The sequence below is a fragment of the Eriocheir sinensis genome, chromosome 7, assembly GCF_024679095.1.
Source record: "Eriocheir sinensis breed Jianghai 21 chromosome 7, ASM2467909v1, whole genome shotgun sequence".
Lineage (NCBI taxonomy): Eukaryota > Metazoa > Arthropoda > Malacostraca > Decapoda > Varunidae > Eriocheir > Eriocheir sinensis.
Window position 1 is genome coordinate 25,260,883 of NC_066515.1, and position 24,302 is coordinate 25,285,184.

Below are 24,302 nucleotides of genomic sequence, written 5' to 3' on the forward strand. Positions count from 1 at the left end.
CTCTCTCTCTCTCTCTCTCTCAGCTATGAAAAATGTATGTATTATGTTACGAGAGAGAGAGAGAGAGAGAGAGAGGGGGGGGGGGGAATTCTTCATAGAGTTATTACACCTCAGTTATTTTTCATTAACTGAAGCACTTGAACGCCTGACAGGAGAGAGAGAGAGAGAGAGAGAGAGAGAGAGAGAGAGAGAGAGAGAGAGGGAAGGGGGAAGAAAGTTTATATTAATTCAGTCATGTGAAATTAGATAAACATTTAAGTCAGAGAAAGTTTTGGGATATTATTAGAGACAGACAGACATACAAACAGACAGACAGACAGGCAGAAAGACAGACAGACAGGGCGGAAAACAGACAGAAAGTGAGAGCCTTAAAGTCTAAACTCCTACATTTTTTTATAGACAGATAGACAGGCAGACAGACAGACAGAGCGGAAAACAAACAGACAGAAAGTGAAAGAGCATTAATTTCTCAACTCCTACTTTTTTACTCACCTTTGATCCTACTCACTTTTTTCCTTTTCTACTCTAATTTCCTTTGGTACAATTAACTTCTGTAGCCCTAAAGACGTGTATCTATTATGTAAAACCTCTTTGTTGTTGCTCTCCCTCGTCTGCTTTTTTTGCTCCATATAAAAGAGACGATTATACTACACGTTTTCACATCTTTTCTGTTGTTTTCGTTATTTTGTTACTGCGTCTTATGATCTTCTGTACCCGAAATAGAACCATCCCGAAATTGACCTCTTTCGGCCACTCCTCTGTACACTTTTTAGGAGCAGTAAGTAGCGGGCTTTTTTTTTTCATTATTGTTTTCTTTTTTTTATATATGTGCCCTTAAACTGTCTCCTTTGCTGTTAAAAAAAAAAAAAAAACATCTTGTCATTTCTATATCTTAAACACGTAGGCTACACGTTTTCACATCTTTTTCCTTGTTGTTGTTTTTACTGTTTTGTTATTGCGTTCTATGATTCTCTGTACCCGAAATAGAATCATCCTTTAAATATTAACACATGTACAGCTTGTCACTTCTATATCTAACACACTCTACACCTCTATACCAAAAGAAGTACGACTCTAATTATTTTTTAGCTCACTTTTATTGCTGTTCTCCCTTGTCTCCCCTAAAAAGAAGCGTCCTATACATCATCACATACTCATCTATTCACTTCTCTATATTAACACGCCACCACACCTTTCGAAGTACGACCTCTAATTCTTTTTTTAGGTCACTACTTTATTGCTGCTCTCCCTTGGTCTACCCTCAAAAGAAGCGTCCTATATATAACCACGTACTCACCTATTCACTTCTCTATACTAACACGCATTAGGTCACAACTCTATTCTCTCTTTCCCTTTTCTACCCTCAAAAGAAGCGTCCTATATATAATCACGTACTCACCTATTCACTTCATAATACTAACACGCCTTAGGTCACAACTCTATTCTCTCTTTCCCTTGTCTACCCTCAGAAGAAGCGTCATATACATCATCACGTACTCACCTCTTCACTTCTCTATACTAACACACCTGCACACCTTCCCCCCCGTCCGCAGGTGTGTCTTACTATCATCGAGGCGCGGCAGCTGGCGGGGCTCAACATGGACCCCGTGGTGTGCGTGCAGATCGGGGACCAGAGGAAGTACACGTCGGTCAAGGAGTCCACCAACTGCCCTTACTACAACGAGGTGAGGGAGAGAGATTTACATAGATTCACACAGATGTTCAGGCCTCAGGGGGAGATTACGTAGATATTCAGGACATAAACGAGAGATTTACATAGATTTTCATTGATATTCAGGCCACAAGATTTACATAGATTTACATACTCATGTCACAAAAGGGAGATTTATATAGATTTACATAGTTTCATAGGTATTCAGGCCATAAGTAGATTTACATAGAGTTCCATAGATATTCCGGCAACGAGGGGTAGATTTACATAGATTTGCATAGATATTCAGACCAAACAGACCCTATGCACTATATTCTATCGGTGATATGTCCTTATCGGCTTAAAACTAAAAATTAAAACTGAATTACTGAAACATGAAGAGAGATTTCCGTAGATTTACATAGACATTCAGACCACACGCCCTTTCGTCAAGGTTTTATGTCGTTGAAACTAAAAAACAGAAATAAAAGAACTAATAGACAGACAGACAGAGAGAGAGAGAGAGAGAGAGAGAGAGAGAGAGATGAGAAATGTAATGGCATCGTGTTGGCTTTTAAAATTGAAATGTGTGTGTGTGTCTGTGTGTGTGTGTGTGTGTGTGTGTGTGTGCATGAGAGTGTGAGAGCAGACAAATCGTAACATTAGCTTTATTAAAACGAACTCTGTGCGGGTGTGAGAGAGAGAGAGAGAGAGAGAGAGAGAGAGAGAGAGAGACCTGATCAAAGATGTCATTTATAATTTATAACTGCTGAGAGCAATGTAAGTAGTGTGACGTAGAGGAGGAAGAGGGGGAGGAGGAGGAGGAGGAGGAGGAGGAGGAGGAGGAGGAGGAGGAGGAGGAGAGAGGAAGTAAGAGAAGGAGGAGGAGAGAGAGAGAGAGAGAGAGAGAGAGAGAGAGAGAGAGAGAGAGAGAGAGAGAGAGAGAGAGAGAGAGAGAGAGAGAGGTGGAGAGAAGGAGATATGTCTGAGCTGGTTATGAAGGAGGAGGAGAAAGAGGAGGAGGAGAAATGGTAAGGAATAGATGAAAATATTTATGAAGGAAAAGCAACCACCGAGAAATTGAGAGAGAGAGAGAGAGAGAGAGAGAGAGAGAGAGAGAGAGAGAGAGAGAGAGAGAGAGAGAGAGGTCAGAAGCCTACCTTACCTGCCTACGTCACCTGCTCTTAATGACTCTCAACCCACCTGAGACACAATGCTACCGATCTGATTTATGTTTGCCTCGCACTTAACATTCGAGTGGGGGAGAAGACGCTGAATGGTGAGGCGAACAAGAGAGTGAAGGATGGAAGGAGGTACAAAAAATAGACTAAATTGTAATGGGTGTTATGGAAGACCAGCGGAGGATGAATCAGTATCGTGGCATGAGTTGTTTGGAATTCAGGAAAGGGAAAGATACGAAGAGTAGAGGTTTTCAGGCGTCTCTCTGGGGTTGTTGTTTTTTATAATGGAATTGTATCGACAGGTGTTTGTTTTACCTTTCCTTTGCTCTTGTTGTTAGTGGAAAGTCTGTTCAGGGGTAGCTTTTTTTTCATCGCAAGAAGAAAAAAAAATGTTAAGGAGAATAAAAACGAGAAAAGATTGAAAAAGAAAAGGAAATAATGGAGGAAATAATAGACAAAAGGGTAGATATTGAGAGAGAGAGAGAGAGAGAGAGAGAGAGAGAGAGAGAGAGAGAGAGAGAGAGAGAGAGAGAGAGAGAGAGAGAGAGAGAGACAGAGAGAGAGACCACATTAATCCCTGCCGGACATAAATAGTTACCATTCTCATCCCTCGGCCTTCAAAAATTTATTACACCAGACAACTTTACGAGTGTCATAACAACGCGTGAAAAACAGGTATTGAGTATTGACCAAAGGCGGATAAAGAAACGCCAACAATAGTATATCAGTGTGAAATATGATGTTTGTTGACAGAGACTTCATGCTAATGGTAAGTACTGTGATAGAGAGGGGGAGAGAGAGAGGGAGAGGGAAAGAGAATGAAAATGAGAAGTAAAAGAAAAAGAATGAAAGGGAGATGAAGGAAAGAGGGGGAGAGAGAGAAGGGGAGAGGGAAAGAGAATGAAAACGAGAAATAAAAGATAGAGAATGAAAGGAAGATGAAAGAAAGACAGGAAGAAAGAAAGAAAGAGGGGAGAGAGAGAGAGAGAGAGAGAGAGAGAGAGAGAGAGAGAGAGAGAGAGAGAGAGAGAGAGAGAATGAAAGGAAGATGAAATAAAGACAGGAAAAAAGAGAGAAAGAGAGGGAGAGAGAGAGAGAGAGAAGGGGAGAGGGAAAGAGAATGAAAAAGAGAAATCAAAGAAAGAGAATGAAAGGAAGATGAAAGAAAGACAGGAAGAAAGAAAGAAAGACGGAGGAAGAAAAATGCAGGAAAGATGTGAGAAAGAAAGAAAGAAAGAAAGTAAAAGAAGGTGAAACAGTAATAAAAATAACAATAATGAATAAATTGGACTGATTAAAAATACTAAACGTGAATATGAATTAAAATGGATCGAAAGAGAGAGAGAGAGAGAGAGAGAGAGAGAGAGAGAGAGAGAGAGAGAGAGAAAATAACAGAAATAAAAATAAAAAATAAATAAGAAAAGAAGAAAAAAAACAGAGAAAAATAAATTATATAAAAAAAACACCAAATTTCTTTATAGTTGCAAAACGATACTTCAAAAACAGAAAAGAAAAAAAACAGAAATAAAAATAACGACTAAATAAGAAAAGAAAGAAAAAAACAGAGAAAAACAAATTATATATAAAAAAAACACCGAATATCTTTACAGCGGCAAAACGATACTTCAATTCGGGCGGCGTAGAATTAACTGAGCGATTAAATTACTCCATTAATAAACGCATTTGACGGGTAAACGGGCTAGTCATTAAGGCTGTAAGATTGATGGAAGATAGAGACCCATTCATCCTCTGCTCATACTGCAAGATCCGCCCATTAAGGAGATGGATGAGTTTTGCGGACACTGAAAAGATTATGAAAAGATTGAAGGGAAGAAAGATAGATAGGAAGACAGGAAGAAAGAAAATGTAAGAAAAATGCAAGAAAGAAAGAAAGAAAAAGGGGAAAGAAAGTGTGTATGAAAAGATTGAGAGGAAAAAGACGAAAGACAAAAAGAAAAATGTAAGAAAAATCCAAGAAAGAAAGAAAAGTGGAAAAAAAGTATTGTTTTACACGTTCGGCCCATAGCGTCTGTTTGTAGGGCAGGCGAGTGTTTATAGTAGCGCCGTCTTGCTTGCCTTAAACTACCCCCACGGAGCTTAGTGGACACAGAAAAGATGTATGTGATGGGTGTGAGGGAGGATGGGTTGCTTTGTTACTGTTATTGTGAATTTTTTGTATATATAATAGTTATAATAATCGTCTTCTCTATCATATCCTCCAATTTTCTCAAAGTAATTATCGTCCAAATCCTTTCAGTAATAATATTATTGTTGTTGTTGTATTTGTTGTAACCTTGAAACTTTAATCATTTTTTCGTATTTATAATAATAATTTTTTTTCCATCATTTTCTCATTTTTTTCCAACTCATTAACGTTCAATTCCTCTTCTTTTATTACTATTCTTGTTGCTCTATTCGCTGTAACCTTGAATCTAATCGCTGTGTAATACGTAGAGTAAATCCGATTAACATTTTCTCAGTTCTCCCAGACAAGTCATCGTGATCTTCCTTATCTTTTCAGTACTTTGTGTTCGACTTCCACATGGCCCCGGCGATGCTTTTTGACAAGATTATAACACTTACGGTGAGTACCAAAGGAGGGAGGGAAAGGGGGAGGGAAGGAAGGAAGGAAGGGAGAAAGGGAGTGGAAAAAAGGGAAGAGGAGGAAGTGGTTGGAGGGAGAAAAGGGAGAGGAAAAAAGGGAAGAGGAGGAAATGGTTGAAGGGAGAAATGGAAAAGACAAGGAAAAGAGGAAGTTGGAGGGAGAGAGGAAGAAAAGGAGGAAAGGAGGAAGAGACAATGGAGAGAGGGAGTGGAAAAAGGAGAAGAGGAGGAAGAGGGTTTGAGAAAGAGAATGAGTAACAAGATAAGTGACAAAGGAAAAAAGAGAAGAGTAAGAGAAAGGAAGAAGTTAAGTAAAAGGTTTGAAAAAGTAAATAAATGAGAAATAAAAGGAGAAAAGAAAGGGAAGGAGAGGAAGAGGGAATTGTAAGGGAGGAAAGCGAAGGAGAAAAGAAGGAGGAATAAAAGGAGAAATGAAGGAGAGAAGGATAGGCTTTGGAGGGAGAGGAGATGGACATGGAGGGAGGGAAGGAGAGAGGAGGAGGAGGAGAAGGAGGGGGGGGGAGGGAAGGAACAGGAAGTAAACATGGAAATTAGAGAGGAAGGGAGGAGGAAGGAAGGAAGGGAAGGAGGGAAATTAGGAAAGGAAGGAGAGAGAGAGAGAGAGAAAACGAAAGAAAGTGTGAAAAAAATAAAAAAATAAATGCAAAAGAAAGAGAGAACCGGAAGTGAAGGAAGGGAAAAATAAAAAGATAGAGCGAGTAAAGAAGGGAAGAGAGAAAGAGAAAGAGAGAAAAAGAAGAAGAGGAGGAGGAGGAAAAGACAGGAAAAATCGTGTAGCTTTGCAAGTTTGAAGATTCCTGCACACACACACACACACACACACACACACACACACACACACACACACACACACACTCTCTCTCTCTCTCTCTCTCTCTCTCTCTCTCTCTCTCTCTCTCTCTCTCTCTCTCTCTCTCTCTCTCTCTCTCTCTCTCTCTCGTGTTCTGGCATAATATTACTCAAGTATTTTATTACTCATGAATTTCATTAACGTTATACATTTTTGTCTTCATAGGAAAAGTCATATAGTGGTTGTAGTAGTAGTAGTAGTAGTAGTAGTAGTAGGAGGAGGAGGAGGAGGAGGAGGAGGAGACGGAGGAGGAGAAGGAGGAAGAAGGAGAGGAGGATAGTTACCAAAATGTCAATAAGCTTTGTCTTCTCTTCCTCTTCCTCCTCCTCTTCCTCCTCCCTCGCTTCTTCTTTTTCCTCCTCTTCCTCCTCCTTCTTCTATTCCCTGCTGATCTTCCTTCTCTTCTTTACCACCACAAGCCTTCAGAACCTCCTCTTTAAAGTATACTTCCTCCTCCTCCTCCTCCTCCTCCTCCTCCTCCCTTCCTGTCTCCACAACAAACGACTCTAACTTGACAAATTTACTTCCGTTCTCTCTCTCTCTCTCTCTCTCTCTCTCTCTCTCTCTCTCTCTCTCTCTCTCTCTTGCTCTCTCTTTAAACCGCGTGAGCTGCGGTATTTATTAATTTAGTAGCGTCTCTCTCTCTCTCTCTCTCTCTCTCTCTCTCTCTCTCTCTCTCACACACACAAAAATTTCTTTAATCCAAAAGAAAAATCAACAAATATTAAAAGTAAAAAAAATATCCACATGTAAAGGAGGAAAATATTTCTCTCCTCGGGTCGTGGAGGTAATATTTTCTCTCCACCCGTGCGTTGGAGGGAAAAAATGCCTCCCTCAACAGGTGTATCGGAGGAAAGAGAAACCAATAAAATAACCTTCAGGTGAGCGGAGGCAAAGTCTCCTCCACGCAGGTAAGGAATGAAGGTCAAAGTTTCCCTCCACAGGTGTGCTTGGAGGGAAAAAGGTGTGGTGGAGATAAAGTTTCCTCCAGTTTTTTCCTCCACTCGTGACAGGTAATTAATTTTCTCTCACCTGTGTTGGGAAGATTAATTATAGTTTCCTCCATAAGAAGTTAAGAACGTAATAATATTTTCACCTTCATTTTCCTCCACAGATCAATATTTTCCCTTCTGATGTTTCTACGGCATGATTTTTTCTTCCATTTTTCCTCCATAGGTTGAATTTTTCCTCCAGATTTCTCCATAGGTTGAATTTTCCCTCCATGTTTCTCTCCCAGGTAGACTTTTTTCCTCCATTTTTCCTCCATAGGTTGAATTTTCCCTCCATGTTTCTCTCCCAGATAGAATTTTTTCCTCCACATTCCTCCAAACAAGTTGAATTTTCCCTCCATTGTCCTCCATAGGTTGAATTTTCCCTCCATGTTTCTCTCCCAGGTAGAATTTTTTCCTCCACTTTCCTCCAAACAAGTTGAATTTTCCCTCCATTGTCCTCCGTAGGTTGAATTTTCCCTCCAGATTCCTCCAAACAGGTAGAATTTTCCCTCCATGTTTCTTTCCCAGGTAGACTTTTTGCCTCCATGTTTCTCTCACGGGTAGAATTTTCCTCCTCATTTCTCCAAACAGATAGAATTTTCCTCACATGATTCTCTCGGGTAGAATTTTCCTCCTCATTTCTCCAAACAGATAGTATTTTCCTCCCATGATTCTCTCGGGTAGAATTTTCCTCCTCATTTCTCCAAATAGGTAGAATTTTCCTCCCATAGTTCTCTCAGGTAGAATTTTCCCTCCATATTAATTTCATAGGTAAAACTTCACCTCTAGATTCCTCCAAACAGGTAGAAATTTCCTCCCATAATTCTCTCACAGGTTGAATTTTCCTCCATATTTCTCTCACCGGTAGAATTTTCCCTCCATATTTTTCACAGGTAGAGAGGTAGAGTTTTTTCCTCCATGTCTTTCACTGGTACAATTTCCCCTCCACAGGTAGAGTTTCCCTCCACATTTCCTTCACAGGTAGAGTTTTTCCTTCCAGTGGTAGATTTTCCCTCCCCAGGTGTAGTTATCCCCCCCTGGCGTGCCCCGGTAGAGCCTCCCTCCAGGTGTCGCCTCCCACAGGTGCTCCACTCCAAGACCTTCTTCCACAAGGGCGAGGTGATCGGGAGCTTCAAGATGGACGTAGCCACCCTCTTCCGCGCCGCCGGTACCTCGTTTTCTCTCATTCAAGTCTTTTTTAACACCTTTTCACGTTTTCTTTGATACCAGCGTTTTCCTTTTTACGTTTTCTGTGACACCACGCTCCATTGTTTTCTGTGATTTTTTTTTTTAATATATTTTTGGTCTGTGTGTTTCCACTCACTTGGGTTTCTATTCCCAGCACTATTTTTGCGCACTCTCATTTTATAGTTATCGTGCAAATACACACTTTCTTTTACCTCATTTTCGTTTTCTTCTTTTAAAACTGGTTCTATAATGTATTCTTCTCTTTAACTTTTACTTTATTTCATCGCTGAGTTATTGCAGACGTCATGTTATTTATCTTTCCATTTTAATTCCTTTCCGTCTCATTTTTGCGTTTTGGTGTTCACTCCCTCACACCGTCATCCCTCTCCCGTTACCTCCACGTTACCGCCGCCTAACAGTTGCTCTCATCACCTAATCTCGCGCCGCGTGTGCAGTGTTCGCTAATGGGGTCGTTGTCTTCCAGGTCACGTTTTCTATTCACCAACACCTTATGAATGCCGGAGCAGAGAATGGGAAACTGCATGACGTCACCCTTGCGTCACACTAACATTATTGCGTCACACTACCACGTGCACTCCAGTCACGCTGCTTATATTGGTTTTGTTTTCTCTTTTTTCTACCCCGTTCTCTCTCTCTCTCACTCTTTCTTTCCTAATTCTTTTCTTTCTCCTCATTTCTCTTTTTTTTCTCTTTTGCTTTTATCTATTTTTCTTTGTTGATTTTTTTCCCTTTTTCTCTTTTCTTAATTTCTCTTTTACCTCCATCTCTCGTTTTTCTTCCTTACTTTATTTTTTCTCCTCATTCCTTTTTTTCTCTTTCTGATACTTTTTTACTTCTCTCTCTCTCTCTCTCTCTCTCTCTCTCTCTCTCAAATACGGGTCCGATACAGGTATTGCAAAGCCGGAATATACTGAGGTCAAATAAGGCCTTGGGGAGCTTCAAGTTGGACGTGGCAACAGTGTGGTCCCAGCCAGGTGAGTGAGCATTGGCAACACTGACTTAAAGGACAGGTAGGTCACGTTATTATGCATCTTCAGGGGCCGTTGTGACTTCCTTCATGCTTCTTCAAGGGCCCCAGTGAGTTGTTATGCTCGTTCACGGGTGTATGTGTCTGGGTGTTATGCTTCCTAAGGGGGGCTAAATCTTGTGGAATTTCGGGGGTTGGTGGGGGGGAGAGGGAGAGGAAGGGGGAGGTAGAGAAAGCCTTAACTATGATCTGTTATCTGTATGTCTTTCTCTATGTCTCTTTTATCTATCTTTTGTATATCTTTATCTATTCCGTATCTATCTATTTATTTTCTTGTTTTCTTATTTTCTTTGTGTCTTGTAAATCTGCTTCCTCTTATTCTTTCTTTTCGTTTTCTCTCCTTTTGTTTGTGATTTATTTTCTCTTGTTTTCTTTCTGCGCTGAATATTTGCTTTTTCATCTTTTCTTTGTACTTTTTTCCCACATTTCTTTTTCCTCTTCGTTTTCTTCTTCTTTTCTTCTTATTTTTCTTCGTTTTGTTTCTTCTTCTTCATCTTCTTCTAGTTCTTCTTTTTCTTCTTCTACTTTCTTCTTCTTTTCTTCTTCTTGTCCTTTGTTTTCTTCGTTTTCTTCCTTCTTTTTCATCTGCTTCGTATACTAGTTCTTCTTCTTCTTCTTCTTCTTCTTCTTCTTCTTCTTCTTCTTCTTCTGCTTCTTCATCTTCTTCATAGGATTGTAGTTAGTATTAGCATTTTCGTAAACCATTGCACAGTTTACTAATATATTTCTACTCCCTCCCTCTCTCCCTCACATCCTATCCTATCCTCTCCTTCCTCTATCCTTTTTCCTTCATCCTAATCCTTCTGCTCCTTCTTCTTATCCTCCTGAAAATCCTTAACTCCCTTCCAACTTTCTCTTCTCTCTCTTCTTACATCTTCTTTCTAATCCTTATGTCTCCTTCTCTTCCTACTCTTTCTGACCTCTTCTCCTTCTTCTCCTTCTCTTGCTCCTCTTAATCCTTACCTCATTGCTATTTCTTCTTCTTCCTGAATTAAATAACTTGGTATCTCCCTCCTCCTCCTCCTCCTCCTCCTCCTCCTCCTCCTCCTCCTCCTCCTTCTTCAATTCATTCCCTACCTCTCCTTTCAATCTCTTCCTCCTTCCCTCCTCCTCCTCCTCCGCCTATCATTGCATTCACCTTCCCATCACCTCCTCCTCCTCCTCCTCCTCCTCTTCCTCCTCCTCCTCCTCCTCCTCCTCCTCCTCCTCCTCCTCCTTCTCGTAACCCAATCATACCACTCCTCTTTCTCCACATGACCTCATTTTCATACATTCCACCCCTCCTCCTCCTCCTCCACCTCCACCTCCTCCACAGAGCACCAGTTTTACCACAAGTGGGCGCTCCTGACCGACCCGGATGATGTCACAGGAGGCCCCAAGGGTTATCTCAAGTGTGACATCTGCGTGGTTGGCAAGGGTGACGCCATTAAGCCGCCCTTGAGGAACGAGAGGGATGAGGACGACATCGAAGGGTGAGTCTGAGTGCGAGGGTGATTGTGGAAGGGTGAGAGAGAGGGGGGGAGGGGGGGATATAGGGGTGTGTGTGTTTGTGTGTGTGTGTGTGTCGAAAAAGTGCGTTAGGGAATTAAATAACTTGAAAATAAGAGAAAAAAATGAGAAAAATAGATGAATATGTGTGAGAGAGAGAGAGAGAGAGAGAGAGAGAGAGAGAGAGAGAGAGAGAGAGAGAGAGAGAGAGAGAGCTAAGAGGCTGAGAGGAACTTGTATGAAAGGAAAGGAGAGAGAGAGAGAGAGAGAGAGAGAGAGAGAGAGAGAGAGAGAGAGAGAGAGAGAGAGAGAGAGAGAGGGGCTTAGGAGAGGGAGGAAAGGTGAATGAAAGGAACTCAGGTAGCCAGGCAGGTAAAGAGAGAGAGAGAGAGAGAGAGAGAGAGAGAGAGAGAGTAGGCATGAAGAAGCAAGAGGGAGAAGGAAGGAGAGAGAACGTATCAGAAAGGTTACAAGAGGAAAGAAAGAGAAAAAAAAGGAGAGAGGGGAAGAGCAACTGAGTAAGAGAGGGGAAGGGAGGAAGAGAGAGGAAGAAGAAGAGGAGGAGGGAGAGGGTAGTAAAAAGAGGGAAGGGAGAGAGAGAAGAGACATGAGAGAGGGAAGGGTAGAAGGGATTAAACTGAAGCCTTTAATATTCTGAAAGCTGGTAATTCTTGCAGAGTAAAAGTGGATAGAGACGTAAGCTCCACCCAAATAATAATAATAATAATAATAATAATGATAATAAGTAAGAGTATATATAGTAAAATAACGACTTTAAATGAACAATGCACAGAAAATATAGAAAAAATAATCTTCATTCGAATTATTAAGAAATACAGACAGACTTTTTTCTTTCATTTCGTAACCTGAGAGACAGACAGACAGACAGACAGACATGCAGGCAGACAGATAACCAGACACACACACACACACACACACACACACACACACACACACACACACACACACACACAGAGGAACAACCAAAGTATATTTAACCTGAAAATGCGAACCCGTGTGCAGAATGGAAGTCAATAGAGTTTGCTAAAAAAAATAGTAACAACGAACTCGATTAAAAGAGAACAAACGTTAAAAGAATGAAGAGGAAGGCAAATAATGGTTCGTTTTCCTCTTTTTTCCTTTTTTTCTGGCGCTAGTGAACGCTTAGGCAACGTAGAAAATGGGAAAATCTTGCACACTCTTTTTGCAGGGGATGCTTGTGTGAAAATGCCGCCCGAAGCCTGAAAAACAGAGAGATGGTGTTACGTTTTAAGGCGGTATTAGGTGGAGCGAGGTGGATGTAATCTTAAGTATGGAGTTAGCTAAGGGAGTGAGAGGAGAGGAAATGATTAGAGGTAGGGACAGGAAGAGGAAGAGGGAAGAAGGAGGATTGAGAGAGGAGAGAAGAGAAGGGAGGAGAGGCAGTTAAAAAAGGAAGGGAAGAAGGAGGATAGAGAGAGGAGAGAAGAGAAGGGAGGAGAGGAAGTGAATGAAGGGAGGGAAGAAGGAGGATAGAGAGAGGAAAGAAGTAAAGGAAGGAGAGGAAATGGATGAAGGGAGGGACAGCAAGAGGAAAAGAGAAGGACGAAGATAGAAATAGGAGAGAAGAGAGAAGAGGAAACGAATTAAGGAATGGAATGCAAAAGGAAGATGGAAGGATGAGGATTGAGAAAAGAGAGAAGAGAAAAGAGAGAAGAGGAAATGAATAAGGGAAGGGAAAGCAAGAGGAGGAGGAAGAGGGAGATAAAGATTGAAAAAGGACGAAAGGAAAGACGAAATAGAAGTAAAGTAAATAGGATTGCCTACCTCCAATCTTTATACTTCACCTACGAATACATAAAAAGACAAAGAAAGAAATATATACCGAAGTAACAGAGTATTCAGTTTGATTATTAACAAGGCAAAGATATAATGTTAACTTGCGTAAATTCGAAATATACGTGACTTTTCAAACTACATTCAGAGAAGCCTGGCTGTTTCTTACTCTCTCGTACCTCCCTGACCTTTCCCTTTCCTTCCCTTCCTCTTTTTCTCCTTTTCAGTACCATCCTTCCTTCCGTGCCTTGCTTTCCCTTCCTTTCCTTTCCCTTTCCTTCCCTTCCGTTCCCTTCCCTTCCATTCCATTCCATTCCATTCCCTTCCCTTCCGTTCCCTTCCCTTCCCTTCCATTCCATTCCCTTCCATTCCCTTTCCTTCCCTTCCATTCCATTCCCTTCCCTTCCCTTCCCTTCCATTCCCTTCCTTTCCTTTCCCGTTCCTTCCATTCCATTCCATTCCCTTCCCTTCCCTTCCCTTCCCTTCCCTTCCCTTCCGTTCCATTCCCTTCCCTTCCCTTTCCTTCCATTCCCTTCTGTTCCCTTCCCTTCCCTTCCCTTCCCTTCCCTTCCCTACCTGCCTACACTTCCCTTACCTTACCTGTCCACTTTTAAAACTACATTCAGAGAAGCCTTGTTGAAAGCACAATAAATGAAAGAGAAAATATACAAAAATCATGTACAATAACTTTTCAACCTCGATTACACATGCGGCTTTTGAAATTAATGCCCTGCGTGCTGTGTGTTCTTTTCCGAAAATGTGAAAGAAATAAAAAAAAAAAAGGAAAAACGTAACTGTATAATTTGACTTCACTTTAGTTTGTACATTCACGGAACAATGCAATGATGATACTAAACTTGGTGCAACATTTTTGACGCTAACAGGAATTGAAAAGACACATAGAAAAATAATAACGATAATCTTACTAACAGGATATGAAACGACGGATGGAGAAAAATGTGATGAACCGAAGCAAATGAGAATACTTAACATGATACAATATTTTTTTAACTAGCAGGATATGAAGAGAGAGATAGAGAAATGTGAAGAGAACAGAAGTAAATGATAGATAGAGACGGATAGAGAAAAATAATGTGAAAGTTAACCGAAGCAAATTATAATACTTAACATGATACAATATTTTTTTAACTAACAGGATATGAAGAGAGATAGAGAAATGTTAAGAGAATGGAAATAAATGACAATACTAAAGAAAGAAAAGACGGATAGAGAAAAATAATGTGAAAGTTAATCGAAGCAAATTATAATACTTAACATGATACAATATTTTTTTAACTAACTGGATATGAAGAGAGATAGAGAAATGTGAAGAGAATGGAAATATATGACAATACTAAAGAAAGAAAAGACGGATAGAGAAAAACAATGTGAAAGTTAACCGAAGCAAATTATAATACCTAACATGATACAATATTTTTTTTAACTAACAGGATATGAAGAGAGATAGAGAAATGTTAAGAGAATGGAAATAAATGACAATACTAAAGAAAGAAAAGACGAATAGAGAAAAACAATGTGAAAGTTAACCGAAGCAAATTATAATACTTAACATGATACAATATTTTTTTTAACTAACTGGATATGAAGAGAGATAGAGAAATGTTAAGAGAATGGAAATATATGACAATACTAAAGAAATAAAAGACGGATAGAGAAAAACAATGTGATATGAACCGAAGCAAATTATAATACTGAACGTGATAGGCTACATTTTTTTTCACTAAGAGGAAACGAAAACTCGACAAAAAAAGAGAAATAATATAAACTGAACACTAACAAACGCACTCACTCAAAACTTTATGCACGGGAAAAATTAAATCATGGTCTTTCGTTTTTTGTTTTTGTTTTTTAGTGAGGCTTGTGAACCTTCTGAATAATGGAAATGAGGTCAGGATTTTGTATTTTTTATTTTTAGGCAGACTGTACACGCAGAGAATGGGGGAATTTATACACCATTTTTTAACAGTAATTATTCCTTCCTTGTATAGTTAGGTTAATGGAACTTATTATTACTGTTATTATTATTATCATTATTATTATTATTATTATTATTATTATTATTATTATTATTATTATTATTATTATTATTATTATTATTATTATTATTATTATTACGAGTTTTAGATTTCTTCGCATTCTTCATTCTCTCTCTCTCTCTCTCTCTCGAGAGAGAGAGAGAGAGAGAGAGAGAGAGAGAGAGAGAGAGAGAGAGAGAGAGAGAGAGAGAGAAGGAAGAGTCAATAATCAGAGAGAGAGAGAGAGACTTTACCTCGACTCCATATTGTGCTTCGATCAAGGTCATTTAAACAAAGGAAAGGTCAGAGAGGGAGCCGGAAGGACCCTTGAGAGAGAGAGAGAGAGAGAGAGAGAGAGAGAGAGAGAGAGAGAGAGAGAGAGAGAGAGAGAGAGAGAGAGAGAGAGAGGTGATATGTGACGTTTCTTCCCTTCCTTTTTTCACAATTTCTATCACTATTATCACTATTATTATTATTATTATTATTATTATTATTATTACTATTATTATTATTATTATTATTGTCATTATTATTCATTATTATCTCTTTTATTATTATTATCATCATTATTAATCTTTTTTCTCTTCCATCACTATTTTTTCCATATTTTTACCTGTTTTTTCACCTTCTAATCATGGTTCCATTTTTTACCTAATTTCGCTGTCCCGTAAAATCCTTCCCATTGAACATAACGTATGGAACCCCGGTGAAAATAATCCCGTGTTTATGCCGGTGATAATAACGCGGTGCAAGTTAATTCCACCCTCACAAATATTCGGAGCTCAACTTACTCACTTATCTCGCTATAACAAAAACGTTTATATGATATTTCGCTTCATGGGATTACATTGTTTAGGAAATGTCGGTGAAAATAGTAACTGGTTTTAAATGTACGTGAAAATATTGCAGTTTTTTTTTTTGTTGTTGGTGAGAGTAACGTGGGGAACTTTTTATTCATCATTGAAGAGAGTGAGAAGTTGAAGAAAAGGGGGGCTGAAGAAAAGGGGAGTGAAGAAAGGAATAGAGAGAGATTGAGAATGAAGGGCTGCGGAAACGGAAGAGAGAGACAGAGAGAGGGGGAGAGATTGAAGAAGGAGGGAAGAATGGGAAGAGAGAGGATGAAGTGGGAACAGGGAAGAAAGGAAGAAAGGCTGGAGAGACATATTGAGAAAGAAAGGAGATAAAGAAAGACAAAATGGATAAAAGGAAAGAGAAGGAGAGAGAGTTAAGGAAGGATAGAGAAAGGAAAAAGGGGAGGAAATGAAATGAGAAAGAGTAAAAAAAAGGAAAACGAGGAATTACAGATTAAGAAGGAAAGGAGATAAAGACAAAACTGATAAAAGGAAAGAGAAGGAGAGAGAGTAAAGGAAGGATAGAGAGAGGAATCAATGAAGTGAGAAAGAGAAAATAGGAAAACGAGGAATTAAGGAAGATATTGGAAGAAGGGAAGAGATACATAGGGATAAAAGAGGAAGAGAAGGAAGGAAAGCTGAATAAAGGAAGAAAGTGTTAGAAAAGAGGAAAAGGAGGAAGGGAAAGGTAGCCAAAGAGGAAATTACTGGGAAGGGAAAAGAGAAAAGAGAAAGGAGAGAGAATGGAAGAATTTGGAGGAAGGGAAAGGATAGAAAGAGAAGAAAAAGGAAGGAAATAAAGGAAGGGAGAGAAAGGGAAGTAGGGAAGGAGAGTAAAGAGAGAAAGAGAAGGAAAGGGAAAGACATCAAAAAGAAATTAGAGGAAGGAAAAAGATAGAAAGGGAAGAAAAAGAGAAAGAAATCAATGAAGGAAATAGAGGAAGGGAGAGAAAGGGAAGGAGGGAAGGAGAGAAAGAGAAGGAAAAGGAAAGAAATCAAGAAGAAATTATAGGAAGGAAAAAGATAAAAAAGAGAAGAAAAAGAGAAAGAAATCAATGAAGGAAATAGAGGAAGGGAGAGAAAGGGAAGGAGAGTAAAGAAAGAGAGAAAGAGAAGGAAGAGAAAGACATCAAGAAGAAATCAGAGGAAGGGAAAGAAAGAGGAAGAAATCAATAAAGAAAACAGAGGAAGGAAGGGAAAGGGAAGGAGAGTAAAGAGAAGGAAAGGGAGAGAAATCAAGAAAAAATCAGAGGAAGGGAAAGAAAGAGAAAGAAACCAAGAAAACAGAGGAAGGAAGGGAAAGAGAAGAGGGATGGAGAGGGAAAGAATAAAATAAAGGAAGGAGAAGAAAGGAACAAGATAGAGGAAGACAGAAGAGGGGAAGGAGGATGAAGAAGGGAGGAATGAAACAGAGAAAGATGGAGAAAGGGAAGCAAGGTGAGGAAGGAAGGAATATCTCACAAATAATAACAACAAAATACCTCATCATTATCATTATTTTACAGATCTTTATCACATACCTCAATCCCTCCCTTCCCGTTACCGCCCTTCTTTTGAGTCATTACTTCATTACTTTCACTCACAGCTAATTAGGATTCCAGGTAAAGGTGAGCACGTGACATTACCTTGCCTTCATAAACTCCAACGTCACCTTCCGGGAAAAGACAATAAACTAGAATGAAGGAAAGTGAAAGGATGTATAATCGGACATGTATCGGACGTGTATCTGGATTTCCATGAACGGTTCTGTGTTGTGCTTGACTCAGGGGCAGTATCCTATTTCCAGACGGTGGGTGAGTAAGCTCCCGAACCGGTACCAAAGACAGTATCAGGTCACCTCTCTGCCTTCCGAAATTGACCTGTTTTTTGGCCACTCCTAACCTAACCTAACCTAACCAATTAACTATTTTTATAGGAGCATAGATGTCCGGGCTTTGTTCTTTATTCTTCACTTTTTATATTTTTTGCCCTTGAGGTCTGTTTTGGTCACTCCTAACCTAACCTAACCTAACCTATTAACTCTTTTTATAGGAGAAGAGATTTGTGGACTTTCTTTCATTATTGTTTCCTTTTTTTTTGCCCTTGAACTGTTTACTGTAAAAAAAAAATATATAGCTTCTTGTTTAGTGTTTTGTGTTCCGGTTTTAAGTTACGGGAGATTAAGCTGTACAGGACATGTCTTCTGTGTCTCGCATCACATCAAAAACCTAACCGCTATGGATTGTAAGGGAGTGTGGAGCTTGGTTCGGGCGGTTACGAAGACGCTGTGTTGGACGAGGAAATTCTTAGTGTAGACTCGTTGCGCCTCCGGACGGCCGCCAGCGAGCCTACAGGTGATCCTCAGGACTAAATCACCGTATTTTTCCATGTTTTTAATCCTTCCTCATGGCTGACAGCATGTGGCGGCCGAACCAGTGAAATGCGAGCTCTGGTTTTGCCTGTTTCTGGTTGTATTTCCTTGTACTGCCTGGAAAAACTGTTACGAGATTTAGGTTACGACATTTCACGACACCTCCCGAAATTGACCTATCTTTCTGCCACTCCTCTAACTCTTTATAGGAGCAGTGAGTAGCGGGCTTTTTTTCACATTTGTTACTTTTTTATGCCCTTGAAATGACTCCGCTGCTGTAAAAAAAACATAAATAGATTCCTCGTATCGCCTTGAAAAATCGTTAGATACATTTCCGAGGGACTAAACATAAGAAATCATATTCGTAAACTTTTCACCGCCCAACACATATTTGACAGGGCTTTCGAAGGTGTTTTAGGCATTTCCAGACGTAGTTTTATGACCCTGGTGGTAGTTTGACTCTTCCTCTGTACCATGAATCTTAAACAACACTCACTAGAACCAGACTGATCTCATAATTGGCGTTTGGATATAGCTTGATCCTTCCTCTGCACCATGAACCAAAGACAACACTCACTAGAACCTGACTGATCTCATTTTTGGCCTTTGGGAATAGTTTGATCCTTCCTCTGTACCATGAACCTAAAACAACACTCACTAGAACCCGACTGATCTCATTTTTAGTCATTGAAAACACTTGATGTAAGGGTTGGAAGCAGAGTGTATCACCCCTTTGGTAGTGTGACCCTTCCTCTATGCCATGAACCTATAGAACACACTCACTAGAACCCAACTGATATACTTTTTGGCTTTTGGAAATAGATTATGTGAGGGGTGGAAGCGTCTGGCATTTCCGAACATAGCACAGTCGCTGGAATTCATAACGTGATTGGTTTGTGCGTGATAAACAAAGCGCGTGACAGCCTGATCAAAGAATAAACGAGATCCGTTGTTATATATTCGGGTGTAGTTCCATCGCATTATGTTGAAGTTAATGCAATAACGTCAATAACTTCATTAACTATATTTGCAATGGACTCAGCTGAACACGCGCGCTGGGGATTATAATGTGAATTGTTTTGTAGATCAACGGAGCTTGTGACGCCCCGATCAGAGAAGAACGATCGCCGATTTAATTCCAGATGCATATTTTGTTTTCGTTTAATACATTAGTTGACTGCGATAACCTTGTAAGCTTGATTAAAATATGTTAGAGAAGGGTTAAGTTAAAAGAGCCACTGGAAATGTTTGTGATTATATACACACATGATGAAAAACTTTGATGTTAATTCTGAATGTTACTTTTTATCTTGTCTTAAAGCAGCTAATTGCGATAACGTCATAAGCTTAATTATAATATGTTTGAGAAGGGTTAACTTAAAAGGGCCGCTGGAAATGTCTTTGGAAAAACTTTGATGTTAGTTCTGAATGTTACTTCTTTTCCTTGTCTTAAAGTAGTTAATTGCGTTATAAACTTAATTAGAATATGTTTGAGAAGGGTTAACTTAAAGGAGCCCCTGGAAATATCTTTGTGATTATATACACACATGATGGAAAAACTTTAATGTTAATTCTGAATGTTCCTTTTTTCCTTTTAAGTTGATTGCGATAGCGTTTTAAACTTCATTCAGATATGTTTACGAACGATTTTAACTTAGCACAGCCGCTGGATATTGTGTTTTTATTATTTACATGTGATAAAAATATATAGCTCCGATCTTATATTTCTGGATGTATTTTTTCGTGTATTGCATCAGTTCATTGCAATAACGTTATGCGCTTCATTAAAATATGTTTCCGAACGGTTCAGCTTGCTCTCTTTATTTTATTTCAGCGATTTAATTCATTCTAAACTAACCTGAGCTAAATATATAAACGTTTTCATTTGTAATCGTCGGAAAACGTTGCTTTCAGGCACTTTAATCCCACTGTGCGAAAAGAACATGCATTAGTAATTTGCTGTATTTCTCATTTGATCCCACTCATAATGAAACATACTTAGACTAATGCGATTTTATGGGATTCACAGCGTTCTTAGTTTTACGTTTTTGTCTGCACGAGTCACACGGGTACACATTTGTTTTTAATTCTTTAGTTTCTCTTGAAATGAATGAGGTGAGAAACAAGACGGAGAAAACTTAGACCTGCAAAGACGTTAGAATATTCAATGAGGTTAACAAGAAAAGTTAGAAGAAAACAGATTACAATTTGACATTTTGATAATTATAAACAATCGCATTATAAATTTTGTGTATAGATAAGAAATTTGTTACTGAAAGAATACAAAGACACTGAATAAAATAAATGTAGATAAGATGTAAATAATTCTTGAAAAAAGGAGATTATGATAACGCATATTTTGATAGTTATAAGAATATCATTAGAAACTTTACTATAGATAAGAAATTTGTTACTAAAAGAAAGACACTGAATAAGATAAATGTAGATAAGATGTAAATAATTATTGAGAAAAGGAGATTATGATAACGCATGTAATAATAATAATAATATCATTAGAAATACTATAGATAAGAAAGAAGAAAAGAAAGACAGAAGAAGATAAAGGGTAAGAAGAAGAAGAAAACAGATTACGATAAGACATATTTTGATAGTTATAAGAATATCATGAGAAATTTTTATATAGATAAGAAATTGATTACTTAAAGAACACAGATTAGAAAAAATATATGAAGATAAGAAGTAGACTGTTAAAAATGGATTATGATCAGACATATTTTGATAGTTATAAGAATATCATTAGAAATTGTAATATAGATAAGAAATTGATTACTTAAATAATACAAAAACATTAAATAAGATAAATATGGATAAAATGTAAGTTAAAAAAAAGTTATAATAATAATAATAAGAAGAAGAAGAAGAAGAAAGAAGAAGAAAACAGGAAGAAAAGAAATAGGAGGATCACGAAAGTTAGGCGAGGGAAGAAGAAAGAGGAGGAGAAGAGGAAGAGGAAGAGGAGGAGGAGGAGGAGGAGGAGGAGGAGAAGCAGGATACGAAAAATCAAAGAAAAAAAACGAAGGGAGGAAAGGAAAGAATAAGTGAAATAATACATAAAAATTGAGCGAACACAAAAGAACAGTTTAGAAAAGACTTAGACATTTAGATAGTTAAAAAAAATCTCACTGGGGAAACTTAACATTGGTAGGAAATTCTTTACTTATAGAGGTACATATTAACATTTAGATAGTGAAAAAGAATCTCATTGGGAAACTTAACATTGAGGGGAAATGCTTTACTAATTGAGATTCATATTAACATTTGGATAATTAAAAAAATCTCATTGGGGAAACTTAACATTGAGGGGAAATTCTTTACATATAGAAGTACATATTAACATTTAGATAATTAAAAAAAAATCTCATTGGGGAAACTTAACACTGGTAGGAAATTCTTTACTTATAGAGGTACATATTAACATTTGGATAATTAAAAAAAAATCTCATTGGGGAAACTTAACATTGGTAGGAAATTCTTTACTTATAGAGACACATATTAACATTTAGATAGTGAAAAAAAATCTCATTGGGGAAACTTAACATGGGTAGCAAATTCTTTACATACAGAGGCACATATTATAATTTTCAATAGGCCAAAAACAATATATCGACACTTGCTTATGCCTGATGGTTTCTGATCACCTGTGCTCCGTCCCTCACCTGTTGATTAAGGACCGAGCTCACCTGTCCCGTCCTCTAATTGTTTGTGTGTTCATTTGTTCATAAGGTGTTTTGGTGTGTGTGTTTGTGTGTGTGGTATTATTACTATTATTATTATTATTACCTTAACTATGTGTGTGTGTGTGTGTGTGTGTGTGTTTAAATAAGTATTTATGTATGTAAAGAAAAAAAATTAACTACCCATGAAACTTAAGCCAAGCTATTTTTAATCATGTGTGTGTATGTGTGTGTGTGTGTGTGTGTGTGTGTGTGTGTGTGTGTTTGAATAAGTATGTATGTATGTAAAGAAACAAAAACTAACTACCCATGAAACTTAAACCAAACTATTTATGATTATGTGTGTATGTGTGTGTGTGTGTGTGTGTGTGTGTGTGTGTGTGTGTGTGTGTGTGTGTGTGTATGTAAAAAAAACACTAACCATCTACTCAATAAACAAATTTAAGTCTATTTTTTCATTCCTTGCTCCCCGCCCCCCTTGGCCCCCCGCAGCGCTGATCCGGAGGGGTAAGGGCAGCCAGGAGCGCCGCCCCCCACCCCCGCGCCCCCCTCTTCCCCGTGGTGGAGGGGGGCGGGGGAGGGGGGCAGGAGTGCATGGAGAACCAGTGTATAATGTGCATGATTGCTTGACTCTGATATATATCCTTGGTCTTGTCCCTCCTTCTCCCTCCTTCCTTTCCTTCATCCTTACTTTTGTACCTGTGTTTGTCCCCTCCCGTCCTTCATTCCTCCCTTTCCTTCCCTTCCTTTCTATGTTCTTCCCTTCCCTTCCCTTCCCTTCCAAGACTGCTTCCTATCATTTATATGGTTTATCTTTTCCTCTCTACAATCTTCCCTTCCCTTCCCTTCCCTTCCCTTGCCTTCCCTTGCCTTCCCTTCCCTTCCCTTCTCTTCCCTTCCCTTCCCTTCCCTTGCCTTCCCTTGCCTTGCCTTGCCTTCCCTTCCCTTGCCTTCCCTTCCCTTGCCTTCCCTTGCCTTCCCTTCTCTTCCCTTCCCTTCCCTTCCCTTCCAAGACTCCTTCCTTTCATTCCTACATTCCTCCCTTCTATGTTTTCTTCTCCTCTCTTTCATTATCCCTCCTTTCTCCTTTTCCTCCATCCCTCCCTACCTTAGACCCTTCCCTCCCTTCCTACACTCCCTTCCTTTCCTCTCCTGTATCCATTCCCTTCCTTTGTTAACTTTGCTTCCCTTCCTCCTTCCCCCTTTCCTACATTCCTCCTTTCCTTATGACCCTTCCCTCCCTTCCTACACTCTCTTTCCTTTCCTGTATCAATTCCCTTCCTTTGTGCCTTCCTTCCCTTCCCTCATTCGTTCTCTCCCTATTATCCTTCCTTGCTTCCCTCCCTTCCTCCCTTTCCTTCCTACATTCCTTCATCCTATAGTTTCTTTCATCCTTCCCTTTTGTTCCTATGTCCTCAATTCCTTTCCTTCCTTATATTAATTCCTTCCATTCCTACATTCCTTCCCTTCTCCTATAATTCCTTCCCCTTCTGTCTCTCTCCGGCATATGGCCACAGATGTTGCGCCGACTAAACGAAACTTTCCGACTTTCCTTCCTTTCCTTCCTTCCTTTCTTCTCTATATTCCTGTTCTCAGTTGCTTATTCCTTCCTTTTATTCCAGTTTTCCTTTCCACCCTTTTCTTTTACTACTGGGATATTTTTTTATTATTTTTCCATCTTTTTTTCTTCATTTTCCTTCTTTTTTCTTTCCTTTCGTGTTTTCTTTATAATTTTTCGTATCTTCTTCCTTCGCTTCCTCCTCTTCCTCCTCCTCTTCCTTTCTCTCCGTCACGTGTCCTGCCTCCTCCTCCTCCTCCTCCTCCTCCTCCTCCTCCTTTCTTCGCCTAACTTTCGTGATTCTTCTTTTCTTCCTGTCTTCTTCTTTTTTTTCATTTCTTTGTCCCTCTCCCCTCCTTCAATCTTTTATTTTCTTCCTCCTCCTCCTCCTCCTCCTCCTTTCTCTCACTTCCTCCATTCTTTCCTCCCTCTTCACCTTCCTCAGATTCTCATGTTCAAGGCTACCTCTTCTTTCCTCCTCCTCCTCTTCCTCCTCCTCCTCCTCCTCCTCCTCCTCCTCCTCCTCCTCCTCCTCCTCCTTTCTCTCACTTCCTCCATTCTTTTCTCCCTCTTCACCTTCCTCAGATTCTCATGTTCAAGGCTACCTCTTCTTTCCTCCTCCTCCTCCTCCTCCTCCTCCTCTCATGATTCACATCTCGCTCGCCTCCTTGAATTTTTTCCCTCTTTTTCTGTCCCTTCCTCCTCCTCCTCCTCCTCCTCCTCCTCCTCCTCCTCTTCCTCATTCCACTATCTCCCCTCCCTCTTTCTCTCCCTCTTCTCTCTCTCACAGCATCCACGCACCACATTCCACCTCTGTACATACACTCCCTCCACACGAATCTTCCACCTGTATATGTGTTCGTCCACTGTATAGAAAGGAAGGTGGATGAAGAGGAAGGGAGTGGAGGAAAGAGAAATTCGTAGTCACAACAGAAACACGTGAATAATAGATAGATGTAGATTAGAACCTGGAT

General features: G+C 39.4%; 1 protein-coding gene across 8 annotated transcripts in view; it reads left to right on the forward strand.

The window, feature by feature from the left end:
- Window positions 1-24,302, forward strand: part of LOC126995153 (otoferlin-like) — a 180,253-nt gene that overhangs the window by 94,891 nt on the left and 61,060 nt on the right. For 5 of the 8 annotated variants that reach the window (XM_050854436.1, XM_050854430.1, XM_050854435.1 and 2 more), the window contains 5 exons: window positions 1,554-1,685; window positions 5,354-5,416; window positions 9,398-9,482; window positions 10,851-11,007; window positions 22,263-22,277. In XM_050854436.1, coding sequence (XP_050710393.1) covers window positions 1,554-1,685; window positions 5,354-5,416; window positions 9,398-9,482; window positions 10,851-11,007; window positions 22,263-22,277 — 452 coding nt within the window. The remainder of the gene's footprint in view (window positions 1-1,553; window positions 1,686-5,353; window positions 5,417-9,397; window positions 9,483-10,850; window positions 11,008-22,262; window positions 22,278-24,302) is intronic. The other 3 variants (XM_050854432.1, XM_050854433.1, XM_050854437.1) reach the window with 1 other exon arrangement.